The sequence below is a fragment of the Schistocerca cancellata genome, chromosome 12, assembly GCF_023864275.1.
Source record: "Schistocerca cancellata isolate TAMUIC-IGC-003103 chromosome 12, iqSchCanc2.1, whole genome shotgun sequence".
Taxonomy (NCBI): domain Eukaryota; kingdom Metazoa; phylum Arthropoda; class Insecta; order Orthoptera; family Acrididae; genus Schistocerca; species Schistocerca cancellata.
Genome location: NC_064637.1, coordinates 39,579,798 through 39,604,284, shown reverse-complemented (window position 1 = coordinate 39,604,284; position 24,487 = coordinate 39,579,798). Strand labels below are relative to the sequence as shown.

The 24,487-nt window shown below is 47.1% G+C and overlaps 1 protein-coding gene across 1 annotated transcript; it reads right to left on the bottom strand.

Annotated features, from left to right (window-relative positions):
• On the bottom strand, positions 1–24,487 carry LOC126109427 (nematocyst expressed protein 3-like). The gene is made up of 4 exons (XM_049914461.1): positions 24,301–24,487; positions 18,051–18,360; positions 15,762–15,875; positions 1–136 (listed from the first exon to the last, which is right to left on the bottom strand). The coding sequence occupies exons 1-4, from the start codon at positions 24,485–24,487 to the stop codon at positions 1–3; spliced, it is 747 nt and encodes a 248-aa protein (XP_049770418.1).

Here is a 24,487-nt window from a genome sequence, read left to right as displayed (position 1 = left end):
TTAAAAGCAAAGCGTGGTCGCGGCGGCGGGCGCCGGGGCGCGGCCCGCGTCCTCAGGAGCGTCGCTGAGCGATGGCGCCGCCGTGACGGACGACGCCGGGCGTCGCCGCGCATCCCAACGCGCCCCGCAGCGCTGTCTGCCGGCGCGGGGCACGTGCGTGCTCTGCGTGCTCCAGTGTGTGCAGCAAGTGGGCGTTAGGAGCCGTCCAGCACTTGCTCACCGACTGCTGTACCTGAATAATACCTATCTCTCTCTACGCACATCGATTGTAACTCTTAAGTGTCCGTATCGGAGCACACTTCGCGTGAAATGGCTCTGAGCACTATGCGACTTAACTTCTGAGGTCATCAGTCGCCTAGAACTTAGAACTAATTAAACCTAGCTAACCTAAGACATCACACACATCCATGCCCGAGGCAGGATTCGAACCTGCGACCGTAGCGGTCACGCGGTTCCAGACTGCAGCGCCTTTAACCGCACGGCCACACCAGCCGGCACACTTCGCGTCAAAGTCGATGTAGCCGAACATGGTTTTGCGTAATGCAGAATGAGATTTTTACTCTGCGCTGATGTGAAAATTCCTGGCAGATTAAAACTGTGTGCCCGCCCGAGACTCAAACTCGGGACCTTTGCCTTTCCTGGGCATCTGCCAGGAAGTTTCATATCAGCGCACAATCGCCTGCAGAGTGAAAATCTCATTCTGGAAACATCCCCCAGGCTGTGGTTAAGGCATGTCTCCGCAATATCCTTTCTTTCAGGAGTGCTTAAGTTCCGCAGGAGAGATTCTGTAAAGTTTGGAAGGTAGGAGACGAGATACTGGCAGAAGTAAAGCTGTGGGGACCGGGCGTGAGTCGTGCTTCGGTAGCTCAGATGGTAGAGCACTTGCCCGCGAAGGCAAAGGTCCAGAGTTCGAGTCTCGGTCGGGCACACAGTTTTAATCTGACAGGATGTTTCATGTTTTTGCATCCTAGTGAACTATACTACACTTAAAATGCAAAGAAATTGATAGAGGTATGGCGCGGGATTAGCTGAGCGGTCTCAGGCGCTGCAGTCATGGACTGTGCGTCTGGTCCCGGCGCAGGTTCAAGTCCTCCCTTGGGCTCCTCCCTCCTTAGGAGAATTTAGGTTACGTAGTGTGTAAGCTTAGGGATTGATGACCTTAGCAGTTAAGTCCCATAAGATTTCACACACATTTCAACATTTGATAGAGGTTCAAAAATGGCTCTGAGCACTATGGGACTCAACATCTTAGGTCGTAAGTCCCCTAGAACTTAGAACTACTTAAACCTAACTAACCTAAGGACATCACACACACCCATGCCCGAGGCACGATTCGAACCTGCGACCGTAGCAGTCCCGCGGTTCCTGACTGCAGCGCCAGAACCGCACGGCCACCTCGGCCGGCTTTGATAGAGGTATGCGTATCCAAATACAGAGATATGCAAACATGAAGAACACGGCGCTGCGGTCGGCAACGCCTATATAAGACAACAAGTGTCTGGCGCAGCTGTTAGATCGGTTATTGCTGCTACAGTGGCAGGTTGTCAAGATTTAAGTGAGTCTGAACGTGGTGTCAGGCTAGGCGCGCACAGGCGACTTTTCACTCGGCGCGACTTAACGATCGCTGTCGCGGAAGTACATTGTGGTGCACACACAGCGGCAGGAAAATCGCAACTACTCTCAGTACCAGCATGGATTTCATCGAAACAGCTTGTTTGGTGGCGCTTTTACTGCGAAGAAGAGCGAGAAAACAGCGCAAATGTCGTTAATGGGAGCATCCGATTGTAAGTCAAAGACTAGTGAGCCTGTAGGAATAAGAGCTGATGCATGTGGTATGCAGATAAGGGATTATTTTGCAAACTACTTTGTGACTCCACAATGATCAGTATCTTGGCAATATGAAAAAAATTTAAATTGTTGTAACTGTGATATCTACATGAATGAATAAAATAAGTGAACCATGAAATACCTTTGTTAGTCTTTTCTGGTCCAGGCAGTTCAGTCCAGTTCCGAATTAGGCTGCAGCATACTTCTCCCCATAGTTTCTCTTTCAAAGTGCGATCACTGTATTCTTTTAATTTCCTGTTGCAGAGAGCTGGTCGCTTTTCTACTTCTGCAATTAGTCTTTCTGAATCGACATCACAACTTACAATGTCATCCGTAGTGCAAATCCCGTTATCAGACATGCTGCTGGCGCACTGAACTTGTGTGTCTGCAACACAGAGCGACAGCGACTGACACAAATCGCGTCGCTAGTGCGCGCGGGCCCATGCCAGTGCCTGTGAATCATTCCACACCTGCGACAATCGCGTCGCGCATGAAATAGGGCCGGTTGCGTCTTTTAAATCGCCGCTACTTTTTTGTCGCATGTGCGCGCGCTCCTATTCAAGCCACTGTGTTTCATTCTTGCGACAAATAAATCGCGCGACGGAAAATCGCCAGTGCGCGCCTAGCCTTATAGTAAGCGCACGAGCGATGGGATGCAGCATCGCTCAGGTAGCCATTTTTCCAGACGACCATTTCACGAGTGTACCGTAAATATCAGGAATCCGGTAAAACATGAAGTCACGGACATTGCTGCGGCTGGAAAAAGGTCCTGCAACAACGGGACGAACGACGACTGATGAGAATCGCTCAAGGTGATAGAAGTGGAAACCTTCCGCAAACTGCTGCAGATGTCAATGCTGGGGCATCAACAAGTGTCAGCGTGCGAACCATTCAACGGAACATCGTCAATATGGGTTTTCGAAGCCAACGCCAACTTGTGTACCGTTGATAACAGCACGACACAAAGCTTTGTACGACGTCTGTGACCGTCAACGCCAGCCGGAGTGGCCGAGCGGTTCTAGGCGCTTCAGTTTGGAACCGCGCGACCGCTACGGTCGCAGGTTCGAATTCTGCCTCGGGACGGATGTGTGTGATGTCCTTAGGTTAGTTAGGTTTAAGTAGTTCTACCTTCTAGGGGACTGGTGACCACAGATGTTAAGTCCCATAGAGCCATTTGAACCATTTGTCCATCAACACGCACATTGGACTTTTGGTGACTGGAAACTAGATGCCTGGTTCGGCGAGTCTCGTTTCAAACTGTATCGAGCGGATGGATGTATACGGGTATGTAGACAACCTCATGAATCCATGGACTGTGCATGTCAGGAGGGGACTGTTCAAGCTGATGAACTCTCTTTAATGCTGCGGTGCTTGTACAGTTGGAGTGGTATTGGACCCCAGACACGTCTAGATGCGACTCTGACAGGTCTAATTCCTGCTTCCTTTCATGTCCTCAGTGAATTCCGACGGACTTGTGCAATTCTAGCAGGACAGTCCGACACCCCACACGATCAGTAACGCTAGAGTGTACCTCCAGGAACACTCTTCGGAGTTTAAACACTTCCCCTCAACACCAAACTCCACAGAAATGAACATTATTGAGCATATCAGGGATCCATTGCAACGTGCAGTTCAGAAGAGATCTACATCCCCCATACATTTAACGGATTTACGGACACCCCTACTGGATTCACGGCGTCACTTCCCTCCACCACTACTTCAGACATTAGCCGAATCCATGCCACGTCGTGTTGTGGCACTTCTGCTCTTCAGTTTATGACATGTAATCATACTAGAATGAGATTTTCACTCTGCAGCGGAGTGTGCGCTGATATGAAACTTCCTGGCAGGTTAAAACTGTGTGCCGGACCGAGACTGGAACTCGGGACCTTTGCCTTGAGCAGGCAAGTGCTCTACCAACTGAGCTACCCGAGCACGACTCACGCCCCGTTCTCACAGATTTACTTCCGCCAGTACCTCGCCTCCTACCTTCCAAACTTTACAGAATCTCTCCTTTTGTAATCATACTGCCTACCTTCACTTCTCTTACATGGGTCGAACAACAACAAGCAAGCGATAACTGCATGTTTGAACACAGAAGCAGATGGTAGCCAAGCCTGCAGGTTGCGTTGTTCTATTTGACCAGGAACGGCAGCTGTGCAACGTCAACAATACGTTGCGTGTGTCACTGGTTGTCAGAACAGTGTTCTGTGGACTTGTGAGTAGAGATGGGGGATCCGCTCCTGAACTGATTCATAGAGTTGAATCTTTCAAAGGAGTGAACAATCAGTGATTCAGAAAAAAAGAACGGTAGCTCCAAACATTTCCCACGGCAGAGAGAGAGAGAGAGAGAGAGACGGAGCATATCAGCAGCGCCTCTGCTGGTCACAGCACTGTGCACGCCACACAACACAGCCAGCGCCGGCCTCTGCCCTGCTTCTACCTTGGCTGCCTGCATTGTGCAGTGCCCCATTGGATTTTGTGTTTCACATATGCTGTGCCGTCTCTGTGCGTCGTCTGCCGCGTGCAGTGTCTGGCGCAGCTTAACTTCGCATCGCACTCTGTCGGCGATCGTTTCAGTCGCACGTCCTGCCCTCTGGGCAGTTGATGCGAGCAACAGGAAAGCTGCCACCTAGCGGATAACATAGGAACTACTTGCAACAACCTGCTCGCAAGGGAACGGACGATTTGTCTCGGAGTGGGTGACTGGTGGCCGTTCACCGCTCCCCCCACCCTCGGAACTCGCCCGCTCAACGCTCACCCCACCGTTCTCGACTGTAGCCAGAGCATTGAGCAAAGCAACTCAGGTGTCACTCTGGTCTCTGCGGTCTTAGCTCACGCAGTAATACAGCTTGCGGCTCGACCTGCTCGACTCAGTGCTTCTGCATCGGAGTTCGTCTCTACTGGATATTGTTCTTCGTAGTAATACCGCTATGTATATTACATTATTATGTTATGTATACATCATCTGTTTTTATTTTATTTTTATTTGTTTAAAGTGATCAGATTAGGTTCCTGACGACTCCTCTTACTATAGGATTTTTATTATGGACACTCGAATTTACACTTCAATTATGAGCGAACCGATAAACATATCGCAAAATGTGATACACCAATATTTTCCTTGTTTTATTCTGCGTAAGGCTATATGCAGCACTTTCGTTTTACAGTCAAATTTATATTTTTTTTTCTTATTCTGGTACGGATTTTGCGATTTTAGGCGTCTCCGGAAGGAAACGTTAACTTTAAAAATATATGGCTTGCGATGTATTTGTACGTGGTTAATGAAATTTTAATACATTATTGCCAAATATATTGTTAATGTAAATCTCAAGTTACAACATTTTCCGATCACCCAAAAAACCACGACAGTGCAAAATAAATCAATAATCAAAACCTTTGTAATATCGTGGAAATTTCAATAAACAATACAAAATTCTTACTCATTATCTGTGTTACTTCAAAATAGGATCAAATAAGATCAAAATACAGCTATAGTACTGGAATAAACCAAGTTTAAAGGGCAATGTGCCTTCCACTTATTTTCTATTGTAAATGAGTGGTGAGTCATGAAAAAGAGCTAATTCATTTCAGGGAGTGAACAGTTCTGATCCAATCTCTGAAAAGAACAGTTTTGCCCATCTCTAGTTGTGAGAGCATTATCTCGGAGTTACGTGAATTCAAACGTGAGTAAATTGTTGGTGCTGATATGCTGGATTCTTGAGTAACTAGGGAGCCGCAGTGTTTCGTGTTTCAGGAGGCACCAATCCGAAGATTTATACTGCATACAGGGAAGGCGGAAAATCATCATATGCTAGGTCGTAACACTGGTGAAAATAGGTTTGAGTGATCGTGAGGAGCGGTGACTGAAGATGATTGTGACGAAAAGTTGGAAGATGATAGCTGCAAAAGTCACTGCAGGTACGAATCTCGCACTCGCGAACTGTGTCAGAACCAAAACAACACGCGAGGGGCTCTATAAGCGTTGAACTGCAGGGCGAACCGTAATTCCAAAGAAGCTCACTAATGACACAAACGGTTGTAACAGTAAACATGAAGCCAAAACTACAGAACCTTGACTACAGAGCAGCTGAAAAAAAAAATCATTTAGTCAGATGAGTCTTGTTTCATACTTTTTCTAACTTCAAAAAATGGCTCTAAGCACTATAGGACTTAACGTCTCAGGTTATCAGTGGCCTAGATGTAGAACTTCTGAAACCTAACTAACCTAAGACCGAGCGGGGTGGCGCAGTGCTTAGACACTGGACTCGCATTCGGGAGGACGACGGTTCAATCCCGGGTCCGGCCATCATGATTTAGGTATTCTGTGTTCTGTGATTTCCCTATATCACTCCAGCAAATGCCGGGATGGTTCCTTTGAAAGGGCACGGCTGACTTCCTTCCCCGTCCTTCCTTAATCCGATGAGACCGATGACCTCGCTGTCTGGTCTCCTTCCCCCAACCAACCAACCAAACAACCTAACTATCCTAAGCACGTCACACACACCCATGCCCGAGGCAGGATTCGAACCTGCGACCGTAGCAGCCGCGTGGTTCCAGACTGAAGCGCCTAGAACCGCTCGGCCACAGTGGCTTTCTAACCTATGGACGAGTTTGTACCCAAAGAGCAAAACATGGCTGGATTTCAGTCATTACTTGGACAGGCATATCGTGGTATTCCGTGAGGCCATGGTTACTCTGCAACGTTGAATTTACTGCAAAGGATTATGAGCCCATTTTGGTTGATCAGGTCCACCTGATATTTTTCCCAAATGTTGGTGATGTGTTCCATATTGACAGGGATCATGTTTGCCAAAGACTGCTTTTTTGAGTACAAGGATGACTTCTCGCATCCCCGCTGACCACCAGAATCACCAGCTGTCAATATTATGGAGCCTTTCTAGTCTACTTGGGATAGGAGGGTGCGTGATCGCAATCCATCGGCTTGAACGCTACCAGATTGTGACACTATGTTGCAGAAGGAATAAAGGAATAACAGAAAGGTATAAGGTTCCATTGTAAACCGAACAACCGAACTTGAACTAACTCACGCTAAGGACGAGACACACACACACACACACAAACACACACACACACACACACACACACACACACAGGCCCATGCCCGAGTGAGGACTCGAAACTCCGACCAGTGGAGGGGGGGGGGGGACCCGCGCGAACCATGGCAAGGTGCCCAAGACAGTGCGGCTACCTCGCGCGGTATGTACGACCTGCATTTATCCATTCCAAAACGACTGGAAGCTGTTTTGAATGCCGACGGGTTTGGTGCGCCGTATTAGGCATGTTAATGTGTTGGATTTTTTGTGTTTCGATGTTTTTGTCCAAGCGTTCTATCTCTTAATGCATGTATGACGCTGGCTGTCTGACATTGGTGAAATAATTATAAATGTGATACAGTACAGCCACTACACACTGCTCTTCCCTATTGTTATGGTTGTAACGCTTTGCTGTTCGCATGGAGCTACATTGTTTTAGTTTCATCGAATAAGGCGTGAACCTGTCATTGACTGGAAATGGTTGAGTTCGACTGCTCAGGGACCATCTGCAATCATTCAAGGAGTTCGTGTTCCCAAACAACGGTGGAATTTTTATCCATGACAATGTGCCATGTCACCGGGCCATACTTGTCGCCTACTGGTTTGGAGGAGAATCTGGACAATTTGAGCGAACACTTTGACCACCCAGATAGCCCGACATGAACCCATCGGACATAAATGGGACACAATCTAAAGGTCGGTTCATGCGCAAAATCCTGCACCGGCACACTTCCGCAATTATGGACGGCTATAGAGTCAGCGTGGCTCAGCATTTCTACAGGGACACCCAACGACTTGTTGAATATATGCCACGTCGAGTTGCTGAACTACGTCGGGAAAAAGGAGGCCCGACAAGGTATTTGGAGGTATCCCTTGACTTTTCTCAGCTCCGCGAAGAAATATTTACTCTATCCAGACGTCTGCCGGCCGCTGTGGCCGAGCGGTTCTAGGCGCTTCAATCAGGTACCGCGCGCCTCCTACGGTCGCAGGTTCGAATCCTGCCCTGGGTATGGATGTGTGTGATGTCCTTAGGTTAGTTAGGTTTAAGGGGCTCCGGAAAGGCTCAAAATCATGAAAAGTTCAATTTTTACTTTTTTGCGTTTTCTGAATCTGCAGACTATTACCTTTTAATAGATATATAATTTATTCAATTCCGAAGACTACAACTACTTTTAAATTTTTTTTTGAAATGTGTTCTACATGGGCGTGACCCACTGTGGCGTTGTTAAACTGCTGTCAAATGGTGTTATTATTAACGTCCGTGTTCATCAGGTACTTTTTAGTGATGTGAGATAAAGTATGTGTTGTGGCTAACCTGTGATGGTTCAATATATATCGCTGGTGTGATTGTCGATTGTTTCATGTTTATTTACTCTGTCGTTATGTCGAAAATATTCCTAATTAATTCTGTTTCTTGAGTCTCTGTTTTGTTGAAGTATAATAATGAGTAAAAGTGAAGTCGCTGTTGCGACTTTCAATGATGGCAACATTGTAAGGTGCAAGGTATTTAGAAATATGGGAATGAAGATAGGTTCTAACATGGTACGAGCAATGCTTGCTTTAGACAAGGAACACCTTCGGGCTGCAGACAGGGCTGTAAAGAGTCTAGAAATACAAGCAAGAGTAAACAGGAGGAGGAACAAGAGGAAGCTGGAGGAGGAGTTTGCAGAGGATGAAGATAATCCATCCTATGGACCTGGAATGCACTAAAAAGTTAATCCAATCATTGTCGCTCGATTCCCAAAACTTTTATTTTCTCATACTAATTACATGTTTTTTAAGGATCTTCCAAACATATTTGTTTCAGACTTTCAGTAAATGTTACACAATACCTTCTGCATAATTTAAGACAGCCTTTTTCTAAAAAACTGTATATTTGTGAATATATAAATAAAAAATTGCAAGAAAATGTTGTGAATTTTCATTACAATTGAAAAAAAATCATCTTTAATAACTGAACTAAAATTTTGTAAAATCCCTGTGTTAAGTTGTAGCCCATATTTCAATAAATAATCTGTAAAAAGTTCAACTTCCTACCTCAAATACTTTGTGAGGAAAGATGTAATTTATAAGCGTTATTTTAACATTGCAAGTATAGGGCGTTCCGGAGCCCCTTTAGTAGTTCTACGTCTAGGGGACTGATGACCTCAGATGTTGAGTCCCGTAGTGCTGAGAGCCATTTGAATCATTTTTTATTCAGATGTCTGATGACGATCTCATGTAACAACGAAATCAATTGCAAATTGAATGAGCGCAAATGAATACAGATGAATGTGCCATTTCTACTGCACTGAAATATAGTGACAGCAGTCGTCAAATGGAATATCAGCTGTAAAGAGATTCCGTTCAACTGCTCTTTCAAATCATTTGCTGTCTCTGACAGAGCTGCAATGTCACTGGGAAACCTGAGAGTCTCTTTTTCTTCTCCTCGAAGTTTAATTTCCTCTCCAGATTTGACCTCCTGCACTGCTTGCCTTATTTACAGACTGAATGACATTGGACTATATGTCTGTCTCACTTCCTCTCAACTACCACTTCGGTTTTATGTCCTTCGACACATATAACGGGTGTTTGTTTCTGTACAAGCCGTCTATAGCCTGTCACCCACTGTATTTTATCGTTGCTGACTTCAGAACTTCCAAGAGGGTATTCCAATCAACATTGTGAAAAGCTTTTTCTAAATGCAAACAAGTATAAACATAGTTTGGCTTTCTTCAGCCTATATCCTAAGATAATCCACAGCCTAAGTATTGCCTGGCGTGTTCCTAAATTTCTACGCAACCGTAACTGATCTTCCTTGATGTCGGCTTCTATCAGTCCTTGAATTCTTTTGTAAATAGTTCTTGTCACTATTTATTAAACTGTTTGTTCCCCAAGCGTCGTCTGACTTATTCTGACTGCATTCCTCTCACATTTTGCAGATGTTCATTCTTCGATAGTTACAGGGTTGGTTGTATTATATTTACACCTGCCTTCTTTGAAACTGTAATTATTGCATTTTCTTCAAGACTCAGGGTATTTCGCTTGTCGTAAGAGTCGTCAGCCCAATTTTCTGTTTTTATTTCGGCATGTATTTATAATTTTTCTTTTGCCCACTTGTAGCTGGAGTCAGCCCAAGTTAATACTGCGCACGAAGTGTTTCATGCGACAGCCAGTGTCGATGGAAAGCGTCGATTCGTTTCCAGTTACGAATAAAACTACACTCATGCTCATAAATTAAGGATAAAGCCGATACATGGTGAAACAGCGCTCTGGTGGGCGGATTGAGGGTTTAAATCACCTCGGGGTATGAGCATGCGGTGCATTTCACCTGTGGTCGTCGCACAGTGGCGCTGGCGGCAGTCCACATATTCAGAGGTGTGTTCGTGCAGAGCCGCGCGGGATTAGCCGAGCGGTCTAGGGCGCTGCAGTCATGGACTGTGCGGTTGGGCCCGGCGGAGGTTCGAGTCCTTCCTCGGGCATGGGTGTGTGTCTGTGTGTGTGTGTGTGTGTGTGTGTGTGTGTGTGTGTGTGTGTTTGTCCTTGGGATAATTTAGGTTAAGTAGTGTGTAAGCTTAGGGTGCTTCACAGATACAAACGGAAGTGACCAGAGAGGCAGCTTTCTATACCAACATCACAAGGGATGGACAGGACCATACTAAGAATAGAAACCTCTTTGCTTTTAGAAAGCGTTGCTACCTGTTCCGACGTTGGTCCTACTGTTCTCTAGCAGACAGGCTTGTCTGCTACCATCAAGCATGCAACTAGAAATACATTTGGTAATTCATCCTTTCACACAGAAGGGAAGGGGGATGACAGTATCTTATCATATACAGTATATGAAAGAAAGCGGATGTAGGTTCCGTATGAGACTGTGTGACATGAATTGCATATTAACTGTGTTTTAAGGTGTAGTAGTGTGACAGATCGTTCCTGTTTATGTGTAAAAGTAACGCGTTCCACTGCTCAGTCTCCTCCCAGATAGAGTCAGAAACCCCACAGCAAATTTAGAAGTGGAGTGCATGCCGTAAATGACAACAGATTTAAGAAATCAACATGAAATGAATCCAACAGAGACCTTTCAAGTGGAATGGTTCCGTGTAGGCAGGCTTGGTAGATTAGAAAGACGTAAGTGTGGAGGATGGTACAGTGATCTAGGGCGCCGCTGTCTGGCTGCTCCGCGATTGGTCGCGGCGGGAGGAGCCGTGTGGGGGGAAACAATAAGGTGGAATCAAGCGCCACGGGGAGAAACGAAGAAGAGAAAAAATAAAATAAAATAAAGCAATCGGGCAATTTCCAAAGCCGCGACAGATGAGGGAGTCAAGCTCGGGCGTAAATAAAGGAGGCATTCAGGGAGTCCGCAGCAGCGGAGAGTGTCTCCCAAATAAAAATAAACTGCCCTGTGAGGGGGCGGGCGGGGGTGGGATGGGGCGCGCCGCCGGTCGGTTTGTTACCGCTGTTAACAAGACGAGGGACCCATTAAGGGAGGGCGACTCGCAGCCCCCCAATTATAAGGAGGCCCACGCTCCGGTTTTTATTTCGGTATTTCGCCGTCGCACTGGCGTCTTTCTTTCCATTTTTTTTTCTCCTGCCCTGGCCTCAAGACTTTATAAGGCACTAGTTGGGGACGCGATAGAGCAAGGGAGGGAGGAAGGGTTCGGCTTGTCTGTTACGGCGGTGACGCGGCCGGGGAAAGAAGGACGGCCCGGCGCGGATTGATGCGGCCTCTTTGCTCCGAACACTGTGGCTGCCGGGACGTTTATATATCGGCCGCACTAATTGCTTTCAATTAAGAGGCCCGGCGTCTCGCTCTTTTCTTCCCTCCTGACACGCTGTGTGTGGCTGGGCGGTCCCGCCCTTGAGCCCTTCTTCCAGCGCAGGCTAAGGGATTCGGCAGTCACAGCGCGGCCGCCGCTGCCGTAAATGGAGCGATAAACAGAAATAATTGCCTCTGCTAGCGAGGAGAGACTCATTCCACTGCGGGGGGCATTCCGCTTAGAAGCGTCGCCATTGGTCTGTGCCGGCGGTCATGTGACGTATCACCGCTCCGGTGGCTGTCTTACTGCGGCAATCAGACAGCGGAGCAGAAACGTCAGGATTACGAATCGAGACAATGTACAGTAAGGCAGGGACTGTTATTACTGATGTAAGGTCTACCATCCCCCAACTCATCCCAGAAAATATGATTCGACATGAGAAATTGGATGGACGAGCTGAGTGTAGACCACGTCCATGGGTTGCAGATAATTACTCCAACAACCAGTATCTGATCAGAAGTATGTCGACACTTGTTAGTGGACATTAATATGGGCCGGCCAGCGTGGCCGAGCGGTTCTAGGCGCTACAGTCTAGAACAGCGCGACCGCTACGGTCTCAGGTTCGAATACTGCCTCGGGCATTGATGTTTGTGATGTCCTTAGGTTAGTTAGGTTCAAGTAGTTCTAAGTTCTAGGGGACTGATGACCTCAGAAGTTAGGTCCCATAGTACTGAGAGCTATTTGATACATTTGAACATTAATATGGGACATGTGTACGCTTGGCCTTTGTGACGGCTTAGAGACACGTTCAGTGATGCGTCTGAATGTGTGTGGAGGAATGACAATGCGATCTTCCTCAAGGGTCAAGACCAGATACGGTAGTGATGTTCAATACGGCGGTTTCGTGGATGATGATGATGATGATGATGATGATGATGATGATGACGTTTGGTTTGTGGGACGCTCAACTGCGCAGTTATAAGCGCTAGTACAAATTCCCAAACTTTGTTCAGTCCAATCTTGCCACTTTCATGAATGATGATGAAATGATCAGGACAACACTAACACCCGGTCATCTCGAGGCAGGTGAAAATCCCTGACCCCACCGGGTATCGAACCCGGGACCCCGTGCTCGAGAAGGGGCATTCGAGGAGGAGGATGAGGAGGAAGAGGAGGAGGAGGAGGAGGTTGGTGTCCAACACCTGGTCGACAGTGAGGTTATTAGAGACGGAGCACAAACTCGCGATGTGTCAAGGATGGCGAAGAAAATGGACCGTGCCCCTTCAAACGAAACATCCCGGCATTTGCCTGAAGCGATTTAGGGTAATCATGCGAAACCTATATCAGCATGGCCGGTCGCGGGATTGAACCGTCGTCCTCCCGAATGCGAGTACAATGTGCTAACCACGGCGCCACCTGGCTCGTTTACAATAATAATTCGCTGAAGAAACTAGGCAATTGGTGTGTAAGGTTTTTTGTGGTAGGCAAGTCGGCTGGGTGTGTCATTTGCAGACTGAAAGACACCACAGATTCTCTGAAATGACCGCCGTCAAAACCGGAACATTGGCACCGGTGGGTTTCTGCGAGTATGAAGTACATCGAGTCCGCCCCCGGTAGCTGAGTGGTCAGCGCGACAGAATGTCAGTCCTAAGGGTCCGGATTCGATTCCTGGCTGGGTCGGAGATTTTCTCCGCTCAGGAACTGGGTGTTGTGTTGTCCTAATCATCGTGATTTCATCCCCATCGACGTGCAAGTCACCGAAGTGGTGTCAAATCGAAAAACTTGCACCCGGCGAACGGCCTACCTTACAGGAGGCCCTAGTCACACGACATTTTTTAAGTACTTCTAACGGTACTCTCAGGCTACGTTGCGCGCCAAATAGTGTCTGAGAAAATCACAGATCAGAGGTAATTAGAATATTGCACCAATAGTAAATACTAAGTTTAGAAAGGTAAAAAAGCAGCTTACAACAGGAAGAAGTTTGAGAGAGAAGCTTAATAAAAGCAAGTGCTGAAAAGTAATAGCAACAGTGGACAGAGAGGTGGGTCGGACCCCGCCGCCTGTTGTTGGCTGGCGCTCGCTAAGAAATGCTGGCCTAGCAGAACGTGACGCCTGCCCAGCATTCTCTCTCACTTCCCTGATACTTTTGAGATTGAATAAAACACTATTAAAATCAATGCTTTGCGATGCCTCCCATGTAGCAGTGTATGCTTGGTACTAATTTAAATCCGTGCTGTCGCATATGCTTCTACTCTCTGACTCCCATTTGCTAGAGGTAGACGAAAAAATCATCATTCTCTCTTGAACCATTATAGTAACAAGACGCGAATATTTGTTACGGCTAATCAAGTCACTATTATATGTTTGGAGACAATAAAGAACCAGATTCTGGTGAACATTACAAAGAGTCTGACATTATTATCTCTTTATCCTAGACACCACTGTCAGTGAATATTTATGTTGACAGCTGTATTTTTATTGGTTGCCAAGGAAATCTGTTTCTAAATCAATCACAAACCGACTTTCCATATCTTGCACTTCTGCGAGTCTTACGATGCAGTTTACTTTTTTTTTTTATTTTACAAAAGATGAAATTTCGCGTTTTCAATTCACAGTGTAATCAGGCCCACAGTGTAGTCAGGCAATATTACCACACAGAAAGAATTACCAAAGTCTCAAGAGACGTGGTAAAGTTCAGTTCTAGTGGTGACTTGATGGCTTTAACTTCTAGTGTCGACTTGGCTAACTGAAGAAGGCTGGAGTGGTAAGCTGTATTGTTAATTGCTAGTGGTTTTGGAACTACATTGTACAACATAATTGAAAGCTCACTTTTTCAAAGTCCATTATTTTCCCAAATTGCGATGTATAGGTACATGTACAGAAACTATCATCTCTTCGATCTCTAGGTGACTGTGGGCAGGCAACCCCTCTACTGCCCCTCCAGGACAGCACACCTGCAAGTAGGCGATGCAGTGGAAGTGTGTCCAGGGTTAGCCTACCCACAGGCGCCTAGAGGCTGAAACGTCCGTAGTCTCTGTATAGATACATTTTTAATGTTCTCAGCTAAGGTGCATAGGTGATCTCGATGGTGTTTCCAAACTCGAGGATATTACAGGAATCCTTGTCGTTTTATTCACATACTTACCAGTGTTTTGTCCCCCTGGTGATCACTCCAGGGAAGGGTAAGAAACAGGATGACTAAAAAAGCATTAATAGCCTTTGCTGCATTGGAGCACGTTCAGATTTTGTGGAACGTTTTTTAACAGTCCCTAATGGCTCCTCTTTGTACACCTGAGCAGAAACTACAGTCGCACTGCACTCGAAAGGGGTCACATATCATTCATGGGAGTTGCAACCACACCTTGTCCTTAGACAAGGGTTGAATAGTGCGGGGGCATCGGCAGTCTGAAAAATTGTTAAACACGTCGTTCTGTCGCACATCCTACTACAAACAGCCGTTTTTAACTGCGAATACGTGTAAAGGAATATCCCCTTTATGCCACCCCTCGAGAGCTTCTGGTACCGATTCTGAGCGACGGCTTGGCTGAAAGATTTTCCTTGGCCGTCCATAAGAAACCCGTGTGATTTCAACGCTGGGGGTGGCAATTCCGACCTTCATTACATACGCATCAAAAGAATGGGGGTGTTGTGAATAAGAAAGGGTGTGACGATCTTTTCATCATGTGACACATCCATGGCTGCGTCGGGCAGAATTCTCGTGAATGTGGTGCCAATGTGACGTCATTACCGCTTCTTACACCTCACATGAACTTATGAGCTCTGCGCTGTAACATCGTACAACTTTTGCGCCTTTACAGAGGTAGACACGGGTTTCGAAAAACCTGAGTTTTTAGTTCTGCACTGTAGTCCTATGCACCGCTGCTGCTCCTGGCAGCTAGTGATAACGCTGCGGCTAGTTAAGAAAGCAAGCGAGCAGGCGGGCGGGCAGAGAGTGCGGTACTCACCGGTAGCGCTCTCGGCGTCGGCGCGGGCGGCCGCGGTCTCGGGTTCGGCACCCGGCTCGGGCACCGGCTCGGGGAAGATGACGGCGGTGTCGGCGCGCTGCAGGTACTCGGCGATGCGCGCGCGCTCCTCGCCGCCCCAGCAGCCGGCGGCGGCCACCGCGGCGGCGGCGGCGGACGCGGAGGCGGAGGAGGCCGGCCCCGAGCCGCCCCCGCTCTCGGGGGTCACCGCCCCCGCGCCCGGCGGGTCGGGCGACGCGGCGATGGCCGCCGCTGCCACGAGTGCGCGGACCCTGCACAGCAACAGCAAAGGTTCGTCTAGCCTGTTGTGACTGCGTTACTTTAGTATAAACCGCAAGATTAGATTAGATTCCGTTTTCGTTCCAAAAATGAGACGATTCTCGTGTGTGTGAAACATGTCACATAAAAATATAAAACATTTGGATATACACTACTGGCCATTAAAATTGCTACACCACGAAGATGACGTGCTACAGACGCGAAGTTTAACCGACTGGAAGATAATGCTGTGATATGCGAATGATTAGCTTTTCAGAACATTCACAAAAGGTTGGCACCGGTGGCGACACCTACAATGTGCTGAAGTGAGGAAAGTTTCCAACTGATTTCTCATACACAAACAGCAGTTGACCGGCGTTGCCTGGTGAAACGTTGTTGTGATGCCTCGTGTAAGGAGGAGAAATGCGTACCATCACGTTTCCGACTTTGATAAAGGTCGGATTGTAGCCTATAGCGATTGTGGTTAATCGTATCGCGACATTGGTGCTCGCGTTGGTCGTGATCCAACGACTGTTAGCAGAATATGGAATCGTTGGGTTAAGGAGGGTAATACGGAACGCCGTGTGGATCCCAACGGCCTCGTATCACTAGCAGTCGTGATGACAGGCATTTATTCGCATGGCTGTAACGGATCGTGCAGCCACGTTTCGATCCCTGAGTCAACAGATGGGGACGTTTGCAAGACGACAACCATCTGAACTACGACGACGTTTGCAGCAGCATGGATATCAGCTCGGAGACCGTGGCTGCGGTTACCCTTGACGCTGCATCACAGACAAGAGCGGCTGCAATGGTGTACTCGACGACGAACCTGGGTGCACGATTGGCAAAACGTCATTTTTTCGGATGAATCCAGGTTCTGTTTACAGCATCGTGTTGGTCGCATCCGTGTTTGGTGACAATGCGGGGAACGCACATTGAATGCGTGTATTCGTCATCGCCATACTGGCGTATCACCTGGCGTGATGGTATGGGGTGGCACTGGTTACACGTCTTGTTCGCATTGACGGCACTTTCAACAGTGGACGTTACATGTCAGACGTGTTACGACCCGTGGATGTACCCTTCATTCGATCCCTGCGAAACCCTACATTTCAGCAGGATAATGCACGACCGCATGTTGCATGTCCCGAACGGGCTTTTCTGGATACAGAAAATATTCGACTGCTGCCCTGGCCAGCACATTCTCCAGATCTCTCACCAACTGACAACGTCTGGTCAACGGTGACTGAGCAACTGGCTCGTTACAATAAGCCAGTCACTACTCTTGGTGAACTGTGGTATCGTGTTGAAGCTGCATGGGCAGCTGTACCTGTACACGCCATCCAAGCTCTGTTTAACTCAATGCCCAGGCGTATCAAGGCCGTTATTATGGGAAGAGGTGGTTGTTCTTGGTACTGTTTTCTTAGGATCTATGCACCCAAACTGCGTGAAAATGTAATCACAAGTCAGTTCTAGTATAATATATTTATCCAATGAATACCCGTTTATCATGTGCATTTCTTCTTGGTGTAGCAATTTTAATGGCCAGTAGTGTACTATCACCCCTCAAAGCATGTACCTTTCCTCCTGACTCCCCCTGTATAAAGTCATATATGTTATAAACAATGACAAAATATTGTTACCAAAAATCTCAAAATTATATTTCTGCTGGGTACTTTAATAATCATTTAGACACACGTAGACTACATATTTCTTAATATATATTTGAAACGTTGTTTGAAATCAGCAAAGTTTTATTAATAGTTTATTGGCTTATGTTCAGAATCTGGAAATCCAATAACATCATAAAAAGGCTCAGGGTCAAACAGAGGGAGGAAAAGGAAATGGACGGAAGAGTGAGAGGAAATAGACAGAGAAAATGGGAAGGAGGAGCTGGACAGAGAGAGGAGGCGGAAGGAGATGGAGAGAGAGGTTTGTGGACAGAGAAAGTGGGAGGAGGTGATAGATAGAAAGAACGGGAAGGAGGAGAAGACGGACAGAGAAGGGAGATGGACAGAGACAGGGGAGAGAAGGAGATTAGGACCTATACCCAGTTTCCATACAGATTACAAACGTGTGCTTCCTATTTTCTCTCTTTTACATTTAAGCAGACTGAGCCAGATGACAGCTTGCCTGGGTTCAGCTAGTACTTGATATATGAGGCCGGAGGGGTATGACGTCCTCACCTGAGCAGTCCCTGAAGGCCCAGCGTGGCGGCCACCGCCGGGGGGCTATCGTCGGAGGCGGCGCAGAGGGCGGGGTCTGTCTGGACGGGGCCGCCGCCGCCTCCGTCGCTGCTCCGCCCCCGCTCTTCGTCGGAGGCGGAACACGAGGACGTAGAAGAAGGCACCGTTGCGGAGGCGGAGGCGTCGGGCGCGAGGTGCTCCGGCTCGGGGGCGGGGGACGGCGAGTCTGCGCCCGGCGTCGGCGCCGCGGAGGCGGACACGGGCGCCGCGACGTCAGCCGCCGCCGGCGACCGCGCCTCCTCCAGCTCCACTGCACAGGCAAAGGAGGCGTCGTGTCAGCACAGCAGTGGGGAACAGGTGCGAGGCAAGCAGGGGAAACAAAAACATTACGTGTACATACAGGAGATAAGCTACGGTCAAGATACTTCCAGCTCCGCTGCCACTACAAAAGGTGGCAGTGCGTCAGCACTCCACGGGCGTGGCAAAGTACTATGGAACAGGTGCAAGGCGCCGGCCGAAGTGGCCGTGCGGTTCTAGGCGCTGCAGTCTAGAACCGCGAGACCGCTACAGTCGCAGGTTCGAATACTGCCTCGGGCATGGATGTGTGTGATGTCCTTAGGTTAGTTAGGTTTAAGTAGTTCTAAGTTCTAGGGGACTAATGACCTCAGAAGTTGAGTCCCATAGTGCTCAGAGCCATGTGAACCAAGGTGCAAGGCAAGCAGTGAAAACACCAAGACTACTATTACATACAGGAGATAAGCTAAAGTCAAGATTCCTTCAGCTTTGCCATCCCATGCAAAATGGCACTCCGTCATTGTGTCACAGGTAGAGCAGAAGATGCGCGAAAAAGGAGGGAAAACATATACGTTTCACTTTCATACAGGAGATAAGCTACAGTCAACAGAGTTGTCCGTCAGCACATGAGGACTGTTCAAAAAATTCGGGAAGATTCGTAATTTCGCGCCAATGATGTGCTGGAGCAAAATGTGGTTGGCCTGTGCTTAGTGTGTAACTGCCGAAAGTTTCACTGTTGTATGTCTGTTAGTAGTTGTTCAGTGCTGTACTGAGTAGAATATTGTGTCGCATAGTTTGCGAATTTCGATGACGGTGATATTGATGATGTTTGGCTTGTGGTGCGCTCAATTGCGCGGATCCGTTCCCGTACAAATTCCCAATCTTTCCTCAATCCAATCTCGCCATTTTCATGAATGATGGTGAAATTATGATGACAACACAAACACCCAGCCATCTCGAAGCAGGTGAAAATCCCTGAGGCCGCCCGGTGTGACCGAGCGGTTCTAGGCGCTTCAGTCTGGAACCGCGCGAACGCTACGGTCGCAGATTCGGATCCTGGCTCGGGCATGGATGTGTGTGATGTCCTTAGGTTAGTTAGCTTTAAGTAGTTCTAAGTCTAGGGCACTGATGAGCTCAGACGTTAAGTCCCATAGTGCTCAGAGCCATTTGAAATTCCCTGACCCCACACGGATTGCGACTTTCGAGATGGCAGTTTTAGAGAAGTGTCTGCATTAAAGTTTACGTGAAACTCCAAAAAACCTTTACAGAGGAGCACCAATTCATGCAGAAAGCCTAATGTGACGAGTGCTTCAGTCATACTCGGTGTTACGAATGTTTCAAACGCTTTAAAAATGGCCGGACGGAAATTTAAAGATGAGCCTCATTCAGAACGCCGACGCCCATGTTAGGAACGTCAACGAAGTTGTGCGTGACGATCGAAGGCTGAGTGTCAGAGAGATTGCAGAAGAACGCAACATTTCAGTTGGATCGTGACATGACATCCTGACACAGCATCGTGGAATGCATCGTTTTGCTGCCAAGTTCCTACCACGGCCCTTGGGTCGAGACCAGAAAGACCTTCGCGTCGCGAACTGTGAAGAGCTTTTGGATCGTGCAAATGAGGACGAGGTGTTCCTTCAGAGAATCGTAACTGGTGATGATAAGTGGGTCTACGATTGTGATGTTGAGACCAGGGTTCAATCTTCACAATGGGTCGAGAAAGGTACTCCAGCTCAGGTCAAATGTGGAAGGCGTGCTGATAATTTTCTTTGACTTTGTAGGAATAGTTCATCATGAACTCGTCCTGCAGAGACAAATTGTTAATCAATGCTACGAGGAGCGTTTGAAAAGTCCGTGCTAAAAAATCTACTTACGTAAATAAGTTATACAGAACTGCAACCAGTCACTTATTATTATTATTTTTTTTTTTTTGACTAATGAGTCTTTATTCCATGAACCGGTTTTCGAACCTTTTCAGGTTCATTTTCAGATGGTGTCGGGAGGATCCAGGAAGTTACATCATTACTGGTAGTAGCATAATGCTGGGTGCTGGTTCTATGGCAGAAAGATGGGTCACACTTTAGTGTATCGCCGTGACTATAGCTTATCTGTCGATATGGATGTAAATTTAGTTTTTATTTACTGCGACAGTATAGGCTATACTGTTACTGTCACAGTAAATAAAAACTAAATTTACATCCATATCGACACATAAGCTATAGGCGATACATTAAAGTGTGACCCATCTTTCTGCCATAGAACCAGCACCCAGCATTATGCTACTACCAGTAATGATCTAACTTCCCGGATCCTCCCGACACCATCTGAGGATGAACATGAAAAGGTTCGAAAACCGGTTCATGGAATATGGAATAAACAATCATTATAAAAAAAAGGTGACTGGTTGCAGTACTGTATAATTATTTACATTCAATATACAGCCACGGTTCTAAAATATCCGTAATGGATAAGCATAACCTAGTTACCTGTTTGAGGGACACCTCTTTTTTTTTTCGACAGTCTCTTTTTAGACTTATACACTTCGTCCAACGTTGTTCTAATTTGTTGATCCTTTCCGAATAACAGGAATTGTCCAAGCCTGCAATATAGCAATTAGTTGCTACAATCACCTCCTCGTTTGAATAAAATCTTTGGCCCGCCAGCCATTTCTTCAAATTGGGGAACAAATAGTAGTCCGAGGGAGCCAAGTCTGGAGAATGGGGGGGGGGAGATGTCTGACGAGTTGGAATCCCATTTCCAATAATTTTGCGACCACAACTGTTGAGGTGTGTGCTGGTGCATTGTCGTGACGGAAAAGGGCTTTCTTGCGGCCCAATCGCCGGCGTTTTCCTTGCAGATCGGTTTTCAAACGGTCCAATAACGATGAATAATATGAATCTATCATAGTTTTAACCTTTTCCAGATAGTCGATCAAGATTATCCCTTGCGAATCGCAGAAGACAGTCGCCATAACCTTTCCGGCTGAAGGAATCGTCTTGGCCTTTTTTGGTGCAGATTCTCCCTTGGTAACGCATTGTTTAGATTGTTGTTTGGTCTCAGGAGTATAGTAATGTATCCATGTTTCATCCACAGTGACGAAACGATGCTTGAAGTCCTACCAAATCTTCCTGAACAGCTGCAAACAATCCTTGCAACACTTCACACAATTCCGTTTTTGGTCAAGCGTGAGCGATCGCGGAACCCATCTTGCGGATAGCTTTCTCATGTCCAAATGTTTATGTAAAATATTATGTACTCGTTCATTGGAGATGCTCACAGCATTAGAAATCTCACGCACCTTAACTATTCTGTCATCCATCACCATTTCATGGATTTTATCAATGATTTCTGGAGTCGTAGCCTCCACAGGGTGACCAGAACGTTCAGCATCACTTGTGCCTATATGGCCACTCCGAAAATTTTGGAACCACTTATTAACTGTTCTAATCGAAGTTGCAGAGTCATCGTAATGACTCTGTAGTCTCCTGAGGCGTTTTGCCTTTCGTAAAGTAATGTTTAATCACCACAGGATATTCTTTTCGTCCATTTTTTGACAATCACTTGACTTCCTTGACTCATACGAATGCCAAACACAAAGAAATAGGCTAATATGGCTGAAACTTCGTGTGCGTTCTTTCCGAAGATGCTTATAACTAAACATGACCTCGATTTACGCCAGCGGTGCCATCTCTCGGACTTTGCATAATGGTTCAAATGGCTTTGAGCACTATGGGACTTAACATCTATCGTCATCAGTCCTCTAGAACTTAGAACTACTTAAACCTATCTAACCTAAGGACATCACACACATCCATGCCCGAGGCAGGATTCGAACCTGGGACCGTAGCCGCAGCGCAGTTCCAGACTGAAGCGCCTAGAGCCACTCGGCCATTGGGAGCAGTGTATCAACTGTGGAAGAGAGTATTGCAAAATAAGTAAAAGGTATAAGCATACAAAAATTTTGTGGACAAAGTTCCGGAATCGAGTTCTGCCTGACTTGCCTTAGTTGTGGTTGTTCCTTCACGTTTCCACCTTACAATGCGTCACAACAGCGGACTTGGGCAGCTTAAGCTTTGACGTGTACGTGATTTAAGTGTCCCTCGTACTGAATCGTCCATGTTGATAGTAACTGACCTGATGGATTTGGTACACCGGTGACGACCAATGACTAGGCTAAATTCAAGGCCACTTAGCTTTCCTGACCGATCGATTCTGCACTTACTGCTTCCCTACTGACAATACATGTAATACTTTTGATCAGAGAGTGTACAAGTGCCTCCAACCTTTAGTTATCGAAGATGTGCCAACTGACAACGTGACTCATGAACAAGTGTGGCTTGTGGCCTCTTTATTCTGCAGCGGTAAGTTTTCGATCAGGATCAAATGTGGTTGACGTTTTTAAGAGGGTGAGTCAAATGAAAACCTTAAATTTGTAATAACAAATCCAGTAAGTTGGTAAGCGTGCTACGAACAGCGTGCAGAATGGCGTGTAGATGGCAGCATAGTGCAGATGCACACATACCGTCGTAGTATCAGTATAAAGAAGGCCGCCCCACTTGCGAGTTGCACCAGGGAGGAACAGCGTTCTGTTATTCGGTTTTTGCGTAGTGAAGGTGTGAAACCTATTGAAATTCATCGACGAATGAAGGTTCAGTACGGTGATGCGTGTTTGTCACAGCAGCAAGTCTACAAATGGAGTAGGATGTTCGAAAATGGTGTGATTTCAGTGGAAGATGCTCCTCGTCCAGGTCAGGCACAACGAGTTGCAACACTGCAGCAGTTGAAGCCATAGTGAAGCAAAACCGCCGAGTGACACTGAATGACATTGCAGCGTATTTACAGATTTGTCATGGGTCAGCACACCACACTGTGCACGATGTGCTCCAGTTTCACAAAGTGTCTGCAAGATGGCTGCCGCGGCAGCTGACTCCTGAATTGAGAGAACGACGTGTTGATGCTCGTGAAGAACTTCTTCGGCGCTTTGAATGAGAAGGTGATGGCTTCCTCGCAAGAATCGTTACTGGGGACGACACCTGGGTTCACTTCCACCAACAGGAAACGGAGAGAGCGAGCAAGGAATGGCGCCATTCCTCATCACCAAAACCAAAAAAGTTTCGAACGGAACCATCAGCAGGGAAGGTTATGCTGTCTCTCTTTTGGGGCGAAAAAGGCGTCATTTTGGAGCATTACATGCCAAGAGGGACCACTGTCACCAGTGCATCATACACAGATCTCCTAAAAAAAAAATCATCTGCGGCCTGCAATCAAATCAAAGAGACGTGGATTGCTGTCAGCTGGTGTTCTTTTGCAACATGAAAATGCAAGGCCTCACACTGCCCGTACAACAGTTGCAACAATCACAGACGTGCATTTTGAGTGTCTTCCGCATCCACCATACTCACCAGACCTTGCCTCAAGAGATTTCCATACGTTTGGACCACTCAAAGACGCAATGGGAGGAAAGAAGTTCCGTTCTGATGAAGAGGTACGCCACGCGGTGCATGAGTGGTTGCGCTGACTACCGAAAGAATTTTTTCTAAAGGAATTTATGCACTCTGTAAGCGCTGGAGGATTTGCATTGAACGTGGGGGCGATAATGTTGAAAAGTGATACAGCTTTGTACCACTTCTGCACAATATATAATATTTAAAAAAATATTTAAGGTTTTCATTTGACTCTCCCTCGTATTTTGTGGCGACAAGTGTGTAAGGAGAAATGTTGCCTACCGACAGTCCTGTCGCCGCGAAACATTTCACATGACGGCACAGCAGAGGGACGAGGGGACCCTGCAGTTCCGAAGCCGTGTCCGCTGTTTACTGGACCGCGAAGCCATCGCGTTGGCGCCATACGGGCCGCGATTGTGGCGTTGTCGGTGGGCAAAACCGGTCGCAAATAAAAAAAGAAAATAAAAAAAAGGTAAATTATATATTTCGGCGCATCGCGGCGCGGTTCTGGCCTGGATGAGTGTTTATTGTAATAGGAAGTGTGTTGTCGGGGCACCGGGCGCGCAGACAGCTACAACCGCCCCCGGGGCTTGTCAACGAATAAAATTTGCGTTTGTTTTTCGCTTTGGCGCTGTTTGAAGCACCCGCCCCCGCGCACCGGGCCACTTTTCGGCCGCGCCCGCACGCGCCGTGTGCCAT